Genomic DNA, 16,861 nt, shown 5'->3' on the forward strand with positions numbered 1-16,861 from the left:
CCTGTCCTTCTACCAACCCACCCATCCATTCATCCATCCATCTGTTAACTATCCATTATCCACCCATCTCTCCCCACCCGCCAGTTATCCATCATCCACCTGTGTGTTTACTCACCTGTCTCTCTGTCCACCTGCCTACCCACTCTCTCATCCACCAGCTGTCATTCATCTGTCTACTACCTGTCTCTCCATCCACCCACCCACCACCCACCATCAACTATCTATCACCTATCAGTATCTTAGGAACTATCCTCTCTCTCCATCTATCCACCAGCACTCAAACGGGTATACAACACGCAGGCACACACCTTGCAGGTCCCCAAGGTCACACGCGATCTGTAAAGGACCCTCTCAGCACCAGGGACAACATACAGAATCCTGTTCATGTGCCGTGGCAAGGGCCCAGCCGAGGGGGCCCAGCGTCCCCGGCCCCAAAAGCTCACTTGGGCCCTGTGCTCTGGGGCAGTGGACACGTGTGTAAGCATGCAGAGGAAGCCTCACAGGATGCCCCTGCCTGGAAGGGGACCCCAAGGGCCAGGCGTCATCCCCGCCCCCTGCCCCGGGGCGAAGGTCTCGGAGTAGACCTGGGGGAGTCCGGGTGCCCGAGGCCAGCTTCCACTTAAAATCCTCCAGCGTGCACCAGGTGCCTGCTGTTCTTTCTGGGCCCTTCCTAACACTCCCCCTCCCGGGGTCTCCTGGAAAGGCTGTTCACCAGCTGCCAGCCCTGTTCAGAGTGTGGCTTGGCTCTGACACGGGGGTCAAGGGTCCGGTTTCGTCGAGTCACACCCGGGAGTCTCACACCTGCCCCCAGGGCTGGCCCACACCCACACTTACCCATGTAGCCGACGGTGCCCACCCGGCCGCGGATCAGATCTCCCTCGGGGATCTTCACGGCGAGGCCCAGGTCCGAGAGCCTAATGTGCCCTGAGGGGGAGAGTGGGTCAGGGGTCCTTGTCAAGCGGGTATCAGCAGGCAGGTCACAGACCTCTGTGCACCCCCGGACAAGGAGATAGCTTCTCAGCGTTTCCATCTGTCTCTGGGGTAGACCCCAATCTACCTTCTCAGGCAGGTGAGGAGGCCCCTGGGGAGCCCCAGGGAGCAGGAGGTGTGGTAACCGGTTCCTTCATAGGAGAAAAACGTAAAAGAGGCAAAAGGAAGCTGGATTTGGCTGGACAATGGCTGACCTGCCTCATAAGTGGCCCAGTGGGTGGTCCGTGGAGGCCAAGGTCATGAAGTTTAAAACGCCTTGGCCTGGATGTGGGGTTGCTTCATGGGAAACACTGTGAGACTCTCCAGACAATTTGCAACAGTTTGCTGAAGGGCAAAATTCTAAGCCATTTGGGAAGCGGCTCCCTGGCCTCCTTCTGTTCTCTGGGGGGCCCGTGGAGACCAGGGCCGGAAGGGGAGCTCCCGACCAGACAGGCCCCCAAGCCGAGCGGACACATCAGTCACGGTAGGGTCACGGCACGCCGCCCTCCCTGCCCGCCAGGGTGCATGTGCACCCACCCTCCACCCTGCAAGACGGGCGAGGAGACGCGGGTCCCCACGACCTCGTGGGGCCAGACGTGCAAACCACTTCCTGGGGGGCGGGGCGTGAGGGGCCCCTGCGGCTTTCTTTGAACCCCAGCATCCTGGACACAGCGAACGAAACGATTTGCCCTTGTCAGAGCTTGGCCAACACCGTCCACCCTCTGAAGCAGGCGGGGTGGCCCCGTTTCCATTTCACTAACAAGGAAAACGAGGTGCCGGAAGTTGCCTGACAGGCCCAGATCCGCCACTGTCTTGGGGGCCGGGGGCCACACCGCGGGGGCCTGCTTGCCGCCTCTCCCGCCCACACACGGCTCCTTCCCCAGCCGCGCTGCCTTCCCCGACCCCCGCCAGTGAGGAGGGTGGGGGCCCCCGCCATGGTCTCTGCGAGGCCATCAGTTCCTGGGGGGCCACACCCAGAGCAGAAAGACCCCCGCCGCGCCGCACTCACTCACCGTAGTCATCCAAGAGGATGTTTTCAGGTTTCAAGTCTCTGAAAGGGAAAGATCACAGGCGAGTGAGCGTGGGGGGGTCATGGGGCGGGGCGGGGGCGCATCTGGGCCGACCCCTCGGGCCAGGCAGGCCTGTGTCCTTCCACCTCTTGGCTCAGGCATTCTGGTCCCTGGGTCAACACAATCTTGGGCTAATTTCTCCGCTCCCAGTAATTTGAAACAAATGCTGCTGCTGGCCACAGCCACAGTCATCTTCCCGGCCCCGGGGAGTGGCCAGGGAGGAGGTCAGGCGAAGGCTGGCACTGGCATCTGGCCCATCTGTCCACGTGAGGCCCCCGCTGGAGACCACTGGCCGATGGACAGCCCGGAGAAAGCGCAGCCAGCAGCCTGGCAGGAGGTGCCACCGCGCCACCCCGGCCGCTCCGTCCCGGGGGTGCAGAAGGGTCTGGTTCCACTAGGAAGAGCTCGGCACATCAAAGCAAGCCAATGGGGCGGCACCCAGCTGGGCCACCGGGCAGACACCGCCGGGCATCTGGAGCGCGGCCCCAGCCCAGCCAACCGGCTCTGCGCTCTTAACTGAAGGCAGCTGGCCTCCGGGGGCAGCTCCCGAGCCAGGCCAGGGAGGCGGCGCACAGAGCGGTAATTGGTGTTTGAATGTCGTGATTTATTACAAAATACGTTGGTTGCTGTTATTTAATTTGCATTCTTTGATATGATGACTATTCCAAATAAGGGCAGGAGCCATCAAGGTGGCCACAGGCCTGGAGAGACAGCTGGCCGGTGGGCACAGGCCGGACGGAGCCCAAAGCCACAGAGAGGCCGCTGCGGGGAGGGGCCGGGCAGGCACCGGCTCTTCCTCCCTAGAGATGGCACTGGGAGGGTCCCCCTTTTATTTTGTTTTTTTAAGTGAAAGGCAATCAAATTAGAGGATTCTTTCTTCGATCCTTAGGGACATTTCTGACTCTCTTCTCACTTGAATGAAAATAAAACAAAAACATAATTTGGTGCTCAGAACAATCTCTGCCCAGAGCTCGCTGCAAAGGCCTCAGAATGTCTGCGGAGACGTCGGGGTTCCCTCGTGCTGGCCACTGGCTGTCCCAAGGGCAGACATTTCTAGAACCTTGCCATGGCGACGCCGGGGCCCGCAGCCTCGGGCACCTCCCTCCACCTGCTCGCTCTCAACAGCCCCCCCCAGTCAACAGAAGAAGGCTCCAGAATGTGGCGCCTGGCTCCAGAGTCCTGATAAAAATAACAATGACAATGGCGATGCTCAGGGGAAATCATTTTAACATTTAGCGCTTGATGTCAAAGGAAACATTCCAAAGATTATATGAATCCATATATTTATTTGAGGACAGAATCAATGAAAAACTCCTGGGCAAAACACAGAATAAGGTTCTGTGTGGGAGGAGGAGAGTGGAGAAGAAAATGATAGAAAATTCCTCGCCATTAAGAGCTTTCCATGCGTTTTTGGATGGATGATGGTAGAAATCAATTTGCTACAGCAATTAGACCCACTGGTTATCTCTAAGTGTGTGATGGGACTGCTCAGTTTCAGGATATCGTGGCTAACCTGGACTGCAGCACACAGGGAGCCGTGTCAGAGGCCTGCTGGCCGCGGGGGACAGGGGCTTTCTAACTGACAGCTGGGCGGCGTGGGGAGGGCGACGGTGCACTGGATGCCTGCCGGTAGGTGGTGAGCCTGCCTGGGCTGGTCCCACGAGGCAGGCCCGGGCCCCCGGAGTCTGGGTGGCGGGGGCTGGCGACCACAGCCGCCTCGCCAGCCTGGAGGGAGTATGGGCCACCCCAAGCCTCGCCTGGGCTCCTCGCCTCCAGGAGGGAGCCTGCTGGACTCCAGCACCTTCCCCGCGAGGCGACGGCCGTGCTCCCCGGGCGTGGCCCGAGCGGCTCACCTGTAGACCGTGTGCTCACGGTGCAGGTCCTCCAGGCCACACAGGATCTCGGCTGCGTAGAACAAGGCTCGCTCCTCCTCGAAGCCAGGGTTGCCCATGTTGTAGATGTGGAACTTCAGGTCGCCCCCGTTCATGATGGTCAGCACCAAGCACAGCGCGTCCTTGGTCTCGTAGGCGTAGGCCAGGTTGACCTGGGAGCACAAGACAGCCCATGGGGCAGCCTGCCCACGGGCACCCCGCCGCTCTTCCTCCTCGGGGTCCTTAAAGGTGGGGGGAGGCCCGGAGTGGGGCCCCTGTACCCAGACAGCCTGCTGACTGTCGTGACTGCCGAAGGGGTCACCCCTTCCAATTTGGGGCCCCTGGTGAGGATGTGATGGGCGGACAGGCTGGTGGCACCCTGCTGACACCCCGATGCCCTTCTGGCTGAGGACTTGGGGTTCTGGGAGTGGGCTGGGGTTGGCTGGGGGTGCAGGACAGCTGCGTGCGGACATGCGGGTCAAGGCGCCATCAGAGAGGCAGTTCCAGGGCCTGGCAGTGGAGACAGCGCCCAAGGATGGGGCAGGCTGGTGGGCAGGGCTGGGGTTCTGAGGTGGGGTCACCTGCAGTTCTGTGCTCCCCACATGGGGAGCCGGCATGCATGGCAGCGGCCTCAGGACCACACAGGAAAGGAGCCGCCTGCTTAAGGCAGCACCCTGGTGCCGGCTCCCGCTTGGCCCTGCACCCCGCCCGGCCAGAGGGAGGGCTCTTGGGGGCACGCCCAGGAACGCCCCACTAGGGGCACATTCCAGCCACCAAACTGGCGCCCAGAAGATGCACCGCCAGGCACACAGCCAGGCGGGGCTCGCGGTCCCCTGCCAGCACTGCACTGCCGCCAGTGACCCAAGCCCAGGACAGTGTGTGCGGGCACAGGGCCAAGGGTGGTCATCGACCCCTCCCTGCCCCCAGGGGAAAGGGTGCACAGCTCTACAGAGAAGGGCAGGTGGGTCTGCCGAGGAGAAGGTTCACGAGTGAAGGGGCTGGAGTGCAGCAGGTAGAAGGCTGGAGCGCAGGCCCGGGCTGAGGGTGATGCAGCAGCTGCTTGACTTCAGCACTTGGGAGCAGCCACTCAGGACCCCCACGCCCTCCTCGCCTCCCGGACTCTGGCCGGCGCCCTGCAGGGGCTGGTTCTCACCCTGGGGCTGGAGACAAGACAGCTCTCTCTTTGGAGACTCCAGCAGGGCAGTGTGGATGGAGGAGGGACCCGAGTCGCCTCCATGTGACAGAACAGCCAGAGGCTCCCGCCACTGTGAGCTGGGGTCACCTGTTCTGCAGCAGAGTGTAGCCGAGACGGACACACGGACCCACCGAGGCCGGGCCTCCCCAGCGGCTACGGTGTGACCAGCCGGGGGTGTGCCAGTCACAGCGCCTGACTGGCCCAGGGCGGGGTGCCCTGTCCACGGAGGAGCACCCTGCCGGGCGCCCGGCAGCTCAGTCCAGGACGGAGGCAGCCACAGGCCTCTCAATGGAGGGAGTGGGGGGCGCCTGCCTGCCCCCTCCCTGCACTCCTGGGACCCGCCCCCAGGAGCACGGTCACCAGAGGGGCCTGTTGCTGGGCCCTGGACACTCACCACAAACCGGCTGCTGACCTTCTCGAGGATCTGCTTCTCGTTGAGCGCCATGGACTCGCCTTTCCTCTTCTTGATCCTCTTCTTCTCCAAGCGCTTGCAGGCATACATTTTGCCTGTGGCCCGAACCTGGCAGGCGCACACCTGGCACGAGGAAGAAGCCAGGTGTGTCCCCGTGAGGTCTGCCTGCGCCGAGGGGACCCCAGCCCAGGACCGGACCACCCCGGGCCAGGCCTCCGGATCTGGCTCCAGGGACGCCGCGCCCCTCCCGCTCTTCCCCCCCCCCCCCCCCCCCCCCCCCCCCCCCCCCCCTCCCCGCTCCACCCCTGGGCAAACCCCAGCTCTTGACTGGGCAGGACCAGCCACTGTGTCCAGGTGGAGGCCTGAGGTACCAGCCCTCTCAGAGGCAACTAAATTTCCTCTGTCCTAAGCCTAACGGCAGATGCAGCTGTTGCTAACTGGGACATGCAAGCACCAGCTGCTGGCAGCTGCGGGGCTGCAGTGACGGAGGAACCCCCACTCTGTAATGCAGCACAATGGGCATGAGGGCCTTTAGGTTCTGAGGCAGCTGTGTGACCCAGGCTGGTCCTGACCAGTCTGAGCTTCAACTTCCCTCATCTCTACACCGGGATAACTAAGCTCGCCTCACTGTGGTGAAGATCAGGGCTGGTTAATAACGGCTGCATCCTGCCAGGGCCTGGTGGCCTCCTGCCCTCACTTTCCCCCAAACACAGCGGAGGGGGCGTGGACCTGTCCAGAGCGGCCCCCAAGGACACCTCTGCCTCACCTGCTGGGCCCAGGCAGAGGGGACTGTTCTGCACCCTCCTGTCCCACCTCCGCAGAGCTGAGGGTCCCGAGGCCCCAGCCTCACCCTCCCTCCCCACCAGGGGGCGCTCGGGGATCCTGCTTCAGACACTACTGGCCAGTCTAGGAGGGAAGTGTGAGAACTTTCGTGCAAGAAGGGTCACTTACCTCCCCAAATCCCCCTTTTCCGAGTACTCGGTACTGCCTGAAAGTGTTTTTGGTTACCGGTTGCCTGCAAAGAAACAACAATCCGACGCTGGCTTCACGGTGATGAGAGAGTCCATCTCATGACGCCTAGAATCAGACAGGCCCTCTGACCACAACCTCGGATGGGGCTTCTGGGAGGAAAGGCCCCGCTGATGTGCTGGCAGACCAGGCTGGGGCAGACAGCACACGCTTTTCACTGCAGGCTAAGAATAATCTGTTTTCCCTGGCCCGACATTCCCCCTTTATTGAGGTGCAACTGACAAGTGGCCTACAGCTTGGTGTTTTGACACACACATCACTGTGAACCAGTGACCACAGTCAAGTTAATTAACATTTTATCAACTAACATTTCCTTCTCCTTCCCCTCCTGGCTCTCTCTTCCTTAACATCTACCTTCTTGGCAAATTTCAAGTGTACAACACAGTACTGTTTATTCTCTCCAGGGCGTGGACTGGAGCTACAGAATTTATTCATTCTGCGCAAGTGAAACTTTGGGTCCCTTCGCCTGTATCATACCAGCTCTTCTTACCTTCACCCTCCCAGCACCCTGCAACCTCCATTCTACTCTCAGCTTCATGAGTTTCATTATTTCAGACTCCACATAGAATTGAGATCATAAAGATTCTGTGTCTGGTTTATTTCACTTAACAAATGTCCTCCAGGCTCATCCATGTTGTCATAAGTGGCAGGTTTCCCTTTTGAAGGCCGAGTAATATTCCACCGTGTGAGCACACACACGTGTGTGTTCTCAAATAACACGTTTTGTTCAATATCCTTTTGTTATAATATTGATGGGGGAAAAATACCCCAGCCAAGGTTGAACAAAATGGCATTGCTGAAGGAAACGTTCTGGATACATGTATGTCATTTCACTAAAGAGTGCTGTTTCCAGAAACCTATGGGCAGCATGAAGTGAGAACCTACTGTATAAGCATAACCATGCTTCACGTCTGGGCTCACGGCAGTGTCATCCACAGATGCCAAGACATGGAAACAACCTAACTATTAAGAATGGGAAAAGAACCATCAGCCTTTGTGATGTTAAAGTCGGCTCTTGGCTCCCAGGGACTACTTGAGCCGGCTCTCAGACCCCACTCAAGGGAGTCTGAAAGAGGAAGACCCGCAAGCCTCTGGCCCCCCAGTGGCCTAAGAAGCAATCTCCCCGGGAGGATTTGGGCTCCGTGGGAAGTCACACCTTTGACATCGCTCAGTGCTCTTGGGGCAGCCTGGAAAACCCCGCGGCCCTCTGGCAGCCCGTGTGGAAGTCACATGTGGGACCCACTCTGCCTTCCCTAGGAGGCGGGGTGCCAGGGCCCGGCCCGCTCTGCAGGGCTCCCCGGTGCCCCTGCACCCCCGGGCAGGGAGGACACCTGCCAATCTTGGCGCGGCTGCAGCTGGGGAAACCTCCCTGCAGCTGCCTGGAGGCCACATGAAGGCGGCCGGGCCCAAGCCTGACGGTACCCAGAGAACAGACGGTCGGCGGTCGGCGTGACCACAGACCCTCTGTGAGGGGAAATGAGGGAAACACAATTTCCCAGGAATTTCTTGGTTAACCTTGGGAGGGGAAAGATCCCTTTACTATTTCAACAGTACAGCACCACCAGGCCAGGATTTTGTTTGGAAAAAGAGGGGGTGCTGTTGGTCTCTGAGGGTGCCGCTAGGCCAGGGTCCTGCCCGTGGGCCCCCCCCGCCTCAGGCCCTCCAAGGGCGGGACGCACTGGCAGTCAGCGTGTGGACTGAAAACGCCATTTCTCCAGGTGCAGTAAAAGGAAGCTTGTGGCCACAAGCCCAAGGTTCTGTGGGAACAGGAGCACTGGGCGGGCTGCGGGGGGTGGTCTGAGTGGGCGACCGTGCTGTGGGGCCAGGGGGCCCCACCACCTCCATGAGCCCTGTCCCTTCAGTGATGCAGACTCTGCAGGGGCCTGCACTCTGTAAGCTGCCCTGTGGGTGTCCGAAATCATTGTTCCAGTTCTGGGGTAAAGGCCAAGCCCCGAGGGTCTCGGGGTGACCACGCCCACCGCCCCAGCATCTGACCTCTGGCCCTCTCATCAGCGCAGGAGGGTGGCTGATGGCCCTCTTGTTATAAGCTGAGAATGACCAGGCCTTCCTGAGGACAAAACAAGCGGCCTGCAGGCTTAGCCGGTAAGGCCTGGGCATGATGGACGCGACCCCGAGTGGCCCTGACCAGGACTGACCCGGCAATGTCAGCGTGCCTACCGGGATCGGGCGTGTGGAGGACAACCAGGTGACACGGACGGCGTCAGCAGTGGCTGTACTGGGGCCCCATGGCGGACGCCCCCCGTCCTATCCTGCCCCAGCCTGCAAGGCAGGCATTGTCGAGAACCCCGTTTACAGATGAGGAAACTGAGGTGTGGCGGGCTGACCCCCACCCCCGGGGCCCCTTGGGAAGAGCCAGGCTTCGGGCTCCACGTGAAGCTGCCCCCACCTCCTGCAGTGTCCACTGGCCTCTGTCACCCCACTGCCCCCCACCGCCGGCAAAGCTTCCTGGAGTGAGCAGAGAAGGGCCATGAATGGACCATCGGGGTCCCCGTCCTACAGCCTCAGAGGTGTCCGTGGGGAGCGCAGCCAGAAAGGGGCCCCCGTGAGGCTGCTCCCTGCCTGCCGCCCCAGCCTGAACGCGAGGCCTCAAGTGGGCCTCGGGCACAGGGCGCCCAGGCGGGGAAGGGCTGCTCCTGCCCTCACGCAGCAGCCCGGCCCGTGCGGGCCCAGGCGGCACGGCCCTTCTGGCACACCCTGGCGTGTCGGAGGCGGGCAGGGCCTCGTGCGAGCGGCTGCGCGGGGCCTCGGGGCTGCAGGCCCGGCCTGCTGGGGAGCGAGGCAAACCTCGTCCTCCCGGCCTCTCTCCCAGGGAGACTCAGGCCCACGAAAGCGCTCTGACGAGACTCATGGACTCGGGCTCACCCGTTACCAGAGACTGGCGCTACAAGAGGGGGGCCCCAGGCCGAGGGGAGCGGGCGCCGGCGGGCGGCAGGCCCGGCAGTGGGGGCAGCTGGCTGCTCACTGACCCCAAATCTCTCTTCTGGGAACGGCCAGGCGCGTCCTTGCCAAAGGGCACAGACATGTGCCGAGGCACAAAGCCTCGAGGGCGCCCTCACCGTCCTCCCGCAGCGGGCAGGGCTGCAGCCTGGGGAACTCGTCAAAGACCACGGCCCAGGAAGGATTCCCAGGGGCAGGGACAGCGTGGCGTGAGGCCAGGACGCCGTGTGCGGGAGAGAAGGGGAGTGAGAGCAGCGCGGGTGAGGCAGGAGCAACACACGCGGCCGCCGCCCAGGGGCGCCCCAGGGGTGCAAACCTGCACCCCGCCTCCTGCCCAACACGGCACACGCCCGCGTGCACACACGCCCGCCCGCCCGGGCACGCCCCGGCGTGGGGGCGCGTGGGGACCTTACCTCTCCAGCCACTTCCACTGGAGAAACCGGTCGAAGTACATGCTCTCCAGGTACTCATGGAAGGGCTCTCCTCGCAGGTAGTCGTGGACAGACCTGGCTCAAAGGGGACAGGCGGGTGAGCGTTGCGGCCCCCGGCCGGGGCTGGGGGCGGCAGAACCAGCAGGTCAGCTCCACCCCTCCTTGCCGACGGGGCATGTCAACCTGGGGCCCCCAAGGGGCAGGCCGGCACCCCGGCAGTGTGGGCGGGGTGGCAGTGCTGCGCTGGACACGGCACGCTCCCGCCACGGGGCTCACCTTCCACGCGGGACCCTGAGGGGCCCAGAGCAGCCTGCTCCGGCTGGCGCCGCCCACGGGGGTGGCGGACCTGGGCTGCATTTCAGGCGCCCCCACCCCAGAGGGCCCGGAGAGCCGCTCTCAGCACCCGCAAAGCAGGAGCTGTCTCTGGACTTGGCACCTGCGCTCTCGCCCTTCACAAAAACCACGCAAACAGCTGCTGGGCCCTCAGCCACGGGCCCTCCCGGCCGGGCTCCAGGGTGGGTGGGGCAGCCCCGGGCACTTACTGTGCACAGGCAGAAAAGAGCTCTTTGCAGGGCCGCTGCAGCAGCTTCTCCTCCGTCTGGGAGACCAGGTCCCGGTCAACCTGGGTGATGAACACTGGGGACTGGGGTGGGGGAAGAGAAGATGTGGTGTCAAGGGGGGCAGGCACGTCTGCTCTGCCACGCCCACCTGTCCAGGGCATGGGCAAGTGGCCGGTAGCATGTTGCCCTGACACAGAGGAGTCTCATGGCCTCCGGCAGGCCCCTGGCTCCTCTGAGCCTCGACGCCTTCATCTGCAAAGGTGTCTCCAGGTGTCCCCACACCCCAGGCGGGCAGGTGGTCACGAGGGAAGGGGGTACCCAGCGCCCAGAGTGTGCGGAGCTGGTATCTCAGCCCACTGGGGAGTCCTACCCAGCTGGCCCACACGCCTCAGCCACGCGGGGCCGGGCCCTCAGAGGGCGGACGCAGGTGAGCAGCTGCCCGGCCTCCAGGTGATGGGCAACAGGCGTGGAAGGGGCAGAGGGGTGAGCAAAGGCTGCCAGGCTACTGGCGTGGGCTTCAGCGCAGGTAGACCCAGGCTCCAGGCCCAGGACAGCTGCCCGCCGCGAGGGTCGTGGCCTCGGCCTCGGCCTCCCTGTGGTCAGGACCGGCTTCTCCAGGAACAAACTGGCACGGCCCGGAGGCCGCGTTCGGCAGGCAGCTGGAAGTGCACACGGTGGAGAGCACCATGTCCTCTCTCCAAGCTGAGTGGAGCATTCCAGTCTGGACCACTCCAGAGTGTCCACCTCTGGGGAGGCAGGCCCGCCCAGCCACCCCTCAGCCAGCTGTTCACTTCCAGGCTGGCCCAGGAGGGGTTTGAACAAATCACAGGGCTACTTGAGAAAACTGCCGGCAGCAGCTTAGAGACGGACGCCAGAGATGGACGCCGTTCTTCAGCTCTGACTGGAAGGACTGGAGAAGCTGGAAGGTTCTCTTTCTCTTCCCAGATACCAGAAAATGACTATGGGCTGGCCTCTCTCCCAAGTCCACTGGGCGCTGCCCGGGGTTGGCTCCTGGGGTGCCGGGGAGCCCAGCAGGCCTGGCGAGGCTCAGCTGCGTAGCTCAGAGGCTCACATTCGACTGCCCACTGTCCTGATGCCCGAGGTCACCTCCCGAGGCGTGGGGCCTCCTCCTGGGTGGGAGAGGCCTCCGGCCTGGGACGCCCCCGCTGACGGTACAGCTTCTCTGACACCCACGTGTGGGCAAAGCCAGGTACACCCGGCAGCGGGCTCAGCACTGCTCCCGCTGGGGTCGCCATCGTCCTGGGTGCTGGCGGCCCGTCCCACCTTCCCGTCCCAGGCAGACACCTGATGAAGGAGGCAGAGGGACCACCCGCAGCGTCAGGCTTCCAGAGCACAGAAGCTCCTTTTGGGGAAAAGACAAAATCCGCTGGCGGGGCAGGAGGAGCCGTGGGCCAGGAGGGGCGGGCGCCAGAGCCCTCGCACCTTGGGGATTCCGCAGCCCAGAGACTGGCAGGCTGCTCCAGGGTTACAGACACTCCCAGATTTGGGAAGTTGATGGTTGGGTATTTTTGCTTCTAAGGCTTGGGGGCCTTTCCGGAAATTCTGAGCGCTGAGCTTTTGGAGACCGGTGACCCCAGGCTCCTTCAGGACAACCAGATCTGGGGACAAAGCCCAAGGTCAGGAGCAACTCTTCAGGAAAAGACTGACGCCTGGACAGCCTTGGCCGGAAGGGCACGTACCTAGCTCAGAATGGGGCTCACTGGATGTCTGCCAGTGACCTTGACCGGGAGGGGGGTAGTGGGGGGGGCCAGTAGAGGACCAAGAGGAAGGTGGGGTGAAACAGGAGCTCAGAAGCAGCACTGAGTTGCTGCATGCTCTGGAGCACCTCCCCCCCCAGGTCCTGCCTTGGCCCGTGGGCAGTGGGCACCGCTAAAGGGAGAAGCCTGTGCGGTCTGTGACCTCAAAGCATCCTCCAGTCACACAAAGGGTAGAAGGAAGTGACCTCCAGAGTCCCTGCTCCTCTCTTGCCTGGACCTGGTGAGGCGATGCATGAAGTGGGCTTTCTGAAACCGGCTTTGGCCAACGTCCCCCTTCCTCCCCGACTGAGGGACAGACGCTGGCATTAAAGCCTCAGCCTCTCGCGAGGCTGGGCCTCTGGAGGAAAGCCTCCTTTGCCTGCTGCATCTCCACCTGTAAAATGAGAAATTGGCCTTGAACCTGTCTCCTGAGCCAGAGGAGCTGGCGGCACTGGGAGGGGCCGGGGGCCAGAGCAGGCAGCGAACCAGTGGCCTCGGCAGCCGCTCGCTGCACACCTGCCTCCTATCTGCTTCCCTCGGAGGCTCCTGAAGCTTCTGCTACATGTTCTGGGTTGTGGCTCCTGGTCTGTTGCCAGAATGAGCCTTCTAAGGCAGCAAGAGATGGAGGCCCGTGGGGTGTCTCCTGGGCACCCGGAGTAAGTGGGCTGTGAACCTTCAGTCCTCCCTTTTGCCCCCCACCCCACCCCCACTCGGTCTCAGCGCCCTTGATCCTGACCCAGGCCAGGCCGCTCATCTCTGCTCCATCAAGACAGAAACCGGGCCTTCCCTGGTGGCGCAGTGGGCTAAAGCACTAAGAAGCGAAAGCCACTTTAGCATGAATTGGATCCCTGCCTGCCCCGGAGGTGACCACATGCCGCGGCAGACCTCTCCTGACCCGCCCGCTGCTCCCCTCAGCAGTGTACTTCCTCGATCTGCCTGTTCTGCTCCCCATTCTGTCTCCATGAATCCTCGCACGCCCCTGCACCTCTGGCCTGTACCCCAGCTCTGTGTGCACTCATAAATAAATCTTAAAAAAAAAAAACCAAAACCCAGAAACTTCTGCAAACACGAGCACCGTCCCAGGGCAGTGATGACCATGAAGGAGTGGACACATGGAGGTGCTGGAGGCAGCGCCGGGGGGCTCAGCACTGAGGACCTGTCCTGGAGCACGAGCGCGCAGACTGGGCCTGCACCATGCCAGACCTGGGGTGACCCGAGCACAGAGGTGACCCACAGGAAGGCAGGAGCCGCCCCAGCCCAGCACCCCTCGGGTCTGCCGCTGCTCCGGGCTTCCCGCTCCCAGGTCATAGCTGCAGCCTCACAAGAGGCCCCTGTGCTTCCCCACCCGGACTATCTGTACCCCAATTAGCGCTCGGTCCCCGAAGCCTCCCTGGGATACCAGCACCACCTTGGCAGGCAGACAGAGGACCCACCTAGCTCTGCCATCCAGCTGCCCCCAGCCCAGAGTCTGCCCACAAGGTGGCACCACCGAGGCCCGTGCTAAGCATGGAGGCCCAGAGGCCCCACAGGTAGACCAGTCCTGGGGCTCCCAAGAGCAGGGAGGTCAGATGGCGCTCCTGAAATAATCACCGGGTGAGGCATCTCGGGGCTAGGCTTGCGGCCTCTGCACTAACAATTCAGGGGAGGAATAAGAGATGAGCTGGGAAGGTGCCCTGGGCCCTGAGGAGTAGGTGGGATCTGGACAGGTGAAAGAGATGCAAGGCCAGAAGTGGGGGCGGGGCGCTCCGCAGGGCAAGGCCATCCAGATAATGTTAGCTGGGGCTGGCCTGTGCCCTGTCCAGGAGGCGCGTGCCCACGCCCTCAGCCCTGATGTCCCCACACCCTCGGCCTCCTCTCCAGCCCGCTCACTGCCCGGTTCCAAGGATCCTTCTCCCTGGCCTGACCAGCGGCAGGGCCGGTCAGCGCTATGCTGCCACTGGCTCTTGCATTTGACACAGCGGCCCTCACGGGCGTTTACCCCCCATGCGGCAGCAGGGATCCCCACCACAAAAGGCCAAGGCCAGGACCTTCTTGGACCTGCCCCCAGCTGCCTTCCTAACCCGACTCCCTTCCTGCCCGCTGCTTGCCCAAGCTCAGCCTCCACACCCACCACGTCCTGGGCAAGCTCCACGTTCCAGCCTCTGGGCGTCTGCTCACGTCCTGAAAGAAGCCCTTCCTGCCCCAGCCTGGCACATCCAACCCCACCCGGGAGTCGCAGTCCACTCCCAGTACAACCTCATCCAAGATGGTCCCAGAGCAGGCAGGCTTCACCCAACCCCCTCAGGAAAGATTTTGTCCCTGCCTCCATCTTACAGGCGGAGGAAAGGCTCAGAGAAGTCGTGTCACTTGTCCAAGACCACACAGCTAGCCGGGTTCAAACTCAGGTAACTTGGTCAGCTTATCCCTGAGCACCACCGTGACTCCCAGGATGCCAGTCCTCAGCAGCATGAGGGGGTGTCTGTGGCCCGAGCAAGCCCCCCCGGGAGGTCCCGGGGCTGATGGGGAGTCGCAGTGACCGCTGTGTGTCTGGGCAAGCGCTGCGTGTAGCAACAGCACTGTGGCACGTATGCCCCACCCCCACCCCACAGAGGCTAATGGCCAACATATGCTTCGCTTCAACATATGAAAACATCCCACGAGGAGCTCAGTGCTCATTAGCAGTGGCTCCGTCAGTGGACAAAAGGTCAGCCCGGGAGGCCGTCCGCGCTATCTCCAGACGCAAGCACTTAGGCCTAATGATGTGTGTATTTTCCTATGTGGGCAGCTGACATTCCCCACGTAAACCATTTGCAATTGCCCAATGCAGACAGACTCGGCTTTCAGGAAAAGCGGAGCAGGAGAGAGGCAAGAGTTCAGGAAGAAGGGGCTGCCGGGTCTCCTTCCTTCTGCAGGGTGGCCTGCCTAGGGCTGCCTGCTCTCCTGCCCACAGCGGGTGCAGGCAGCTGCTTCTGGGAGGCGCCACCCCCAGTTCTCCTGTAGGACAGGAACAGGGGAGGGGCACTCCCCCAGCCACACTCTGGCTGCCCCGTGACCCTTCACGCGGGATCTGCGTCAGCTGCGGGAAGCCCTGGACACAGCCGCTGGGCCTGGCTGGCTGGGGGCTGGGCCGGGTGGAAGCAGGCTCCTGCAGGAGCCAGGGCCAGAGGCGGCGGTGGAAACGGGACTCCTCGATGCGAGTTTTCCCACGAAGTCTACTGTTGTGCCCCCACACAGTGCCATTGGGTGGGGTCTGTTGTTTTGAGGTCCTAGGTGTGGAAACAGAGCCAGAACTCTGAAGGGCAAGGATGCTGGCCCTGTCTCATCATCAGGGTAGAGTGTGGCACTCTCTGCAAGGCTGGCAGACAGCAGAGCTAATAAATGGTGGCTCTCCGGTTCAAATCCTGGCTCAAAAACCTGTCACCTCTGTACTCCACTTAGAGAGATGGACTGATGATGTCCCTAGTACCAAGCAGGTGCTGAATCAATGCATGTGTGCAAATGTGCATCCCTGGGGGTGGGGGTGGGGAGGAGGGGAGATGGGTGCAGCAAAAGCACCTCTGGGTCATCTGGTCTACCTTGCTGGCATCTGGGCCAGAGGCTCTGGGATTTCTCAGTTGGGTTGGTCGGTGCAGACAGAGACTGGGACAGATACTGGGGGGTGGCTGGCCAGGGGAGGTGCCCAGAAGCATCCAGGTGCCAGGGGTTCCTTGGTCCGGGGCATCAGGCCTCTCTCAGTTTCACTTGCCCCTTTGTGTGAACACTGGAAGCCAAGTGTCAGCGGTGTGTTGCCAAGAATCGAGACGATGTCTCCATCTGCAAACTTAGGACAGAGGCCAGGTGACCAGGGGCCTGTCAGACACTGCTCGAGTCACCAGGGACTTGGTCTCTTCTCCCTCTTCTCTCCCCTCCAAGTTGGCAGCTTCCAAGTTCCAGGAAAACTCCGCCTGGCTTGCAGACGCCAAGGGGCCAAGGGAGGTAACTAGGGAAGCAGGAATGGCGGGAGGCAGGCGGACGGGGGGCTTGCTGGCACCCAAAGCCCAGCCCACAGCGAAGCCGCTCGTGACCGGAAGACAAAGGAGGGAGCTTGGAGTCACACCTTGGTCTGTTTTCCTCATGGGAGGGTGGGACGCAGTCTGGCCGATAGGAAGAAAAAGCGCCGTTCTTCTACCTTGCTAATCAAAACCTTCAACCCATGTGGCCTGCGTAGTGCCTGCACCCAGCCCGTCTGCGGCATGTCCCTTCCGTCCACAGCCAGGCAGGGACGGTCATGGCCCAACCATAGTCAAAGGCGGCCGTGAGCCCCGGCCAGGCCCCCAGAGGGGCTTGCGAGAGGCCAGGAGGACCTGCCTTCCTCGGACTCCTGGAGTTTGCACATTGGGAAGCCTCCTGAGACCTGGGGGCCCAGAAAGGCCCATTTTTTCCCTGTGGCTAAATCGACACCTTCCTGGACATGTTGAAGGTGGCAGGAGGACCTTGGCGGGCCCCACGCAGACAGCAGGCACAGAGGTCAGCAGCCGAACGAGGGGCCACGGAGGTCAGGATGTGCTCCGAGCACACCCCGCCTGGGGAGGGGTCTCAGCCTTTCTGCCGGTGACCCGCTGGCTTGGCCATTCTCAGCCCCAGGGTGTCA

The 16,861-nt window shown here is 62.2% G+C and overlaps 1 protein-coding gene across 2 annotated transcripts in view; it reads right to left on the bottom strand.

Moving 5' to 3' along the window:
* Window positions 1-16,861, bottom strand: part of GRK5 (G protein-coupled receptor kinase 5) — a 90,144-nt gene that overhangs the window by 10,155 nt on the left and 63,128 nt on the right. The window contains exons 3-9 of one of the 2 annotated variants that reach the window (XM_012723797.1): window positions 10,478-10,578; window positions 9,918-10,010; window positions 6,469-6,532; window positions 5,518-5,640; window positions 3,893-4,083; window positions 1,983-2,020; window positions 835-924 (exon numbers count right to left, since the gene is read on the bottom strand). In XM_012723797.1, coding sequence (XP_012579251.1) covers window positions 835-924; window positions 1,983-2,020; window positions 3,893-4,083; window positions 5,518-5,640; window positions 6,469-6,532; window positions 9,918-10,010; window positions 10,478-10,578 — 700 coding nt within the window. Of the gene's footprint in view, window positions 1-834; window positions 925-1,982; window positions 2,021-3,892; window positions 4,084-5,499; window positions 5,641-6,468; window positions 6,533-9,917; window positions 10,011-10,477; window positions 10,579-16,861 lie in introns of both variants that reach the window. The other variant, XM_004680396.2, reaches the window with a different exon arrangement.

The sequence above is a fragment of the Condylura cristata genome, unplaced genomic scaffold (assembly GCF_000260355.1).
Source record: "Condylura cristata isolate star-nosed mole 26May11 unplaced genomic scaffold, ConCri1.0 scaffold00011, whole genome shotgun sequence".
NCBI classification, from domain to species: domain Eukaryota; kingdom Metazoa; phylum Chordata; class Mammalia; order Eulipotyphla; family Talpidae; genus Condylura; species Condylura cristata.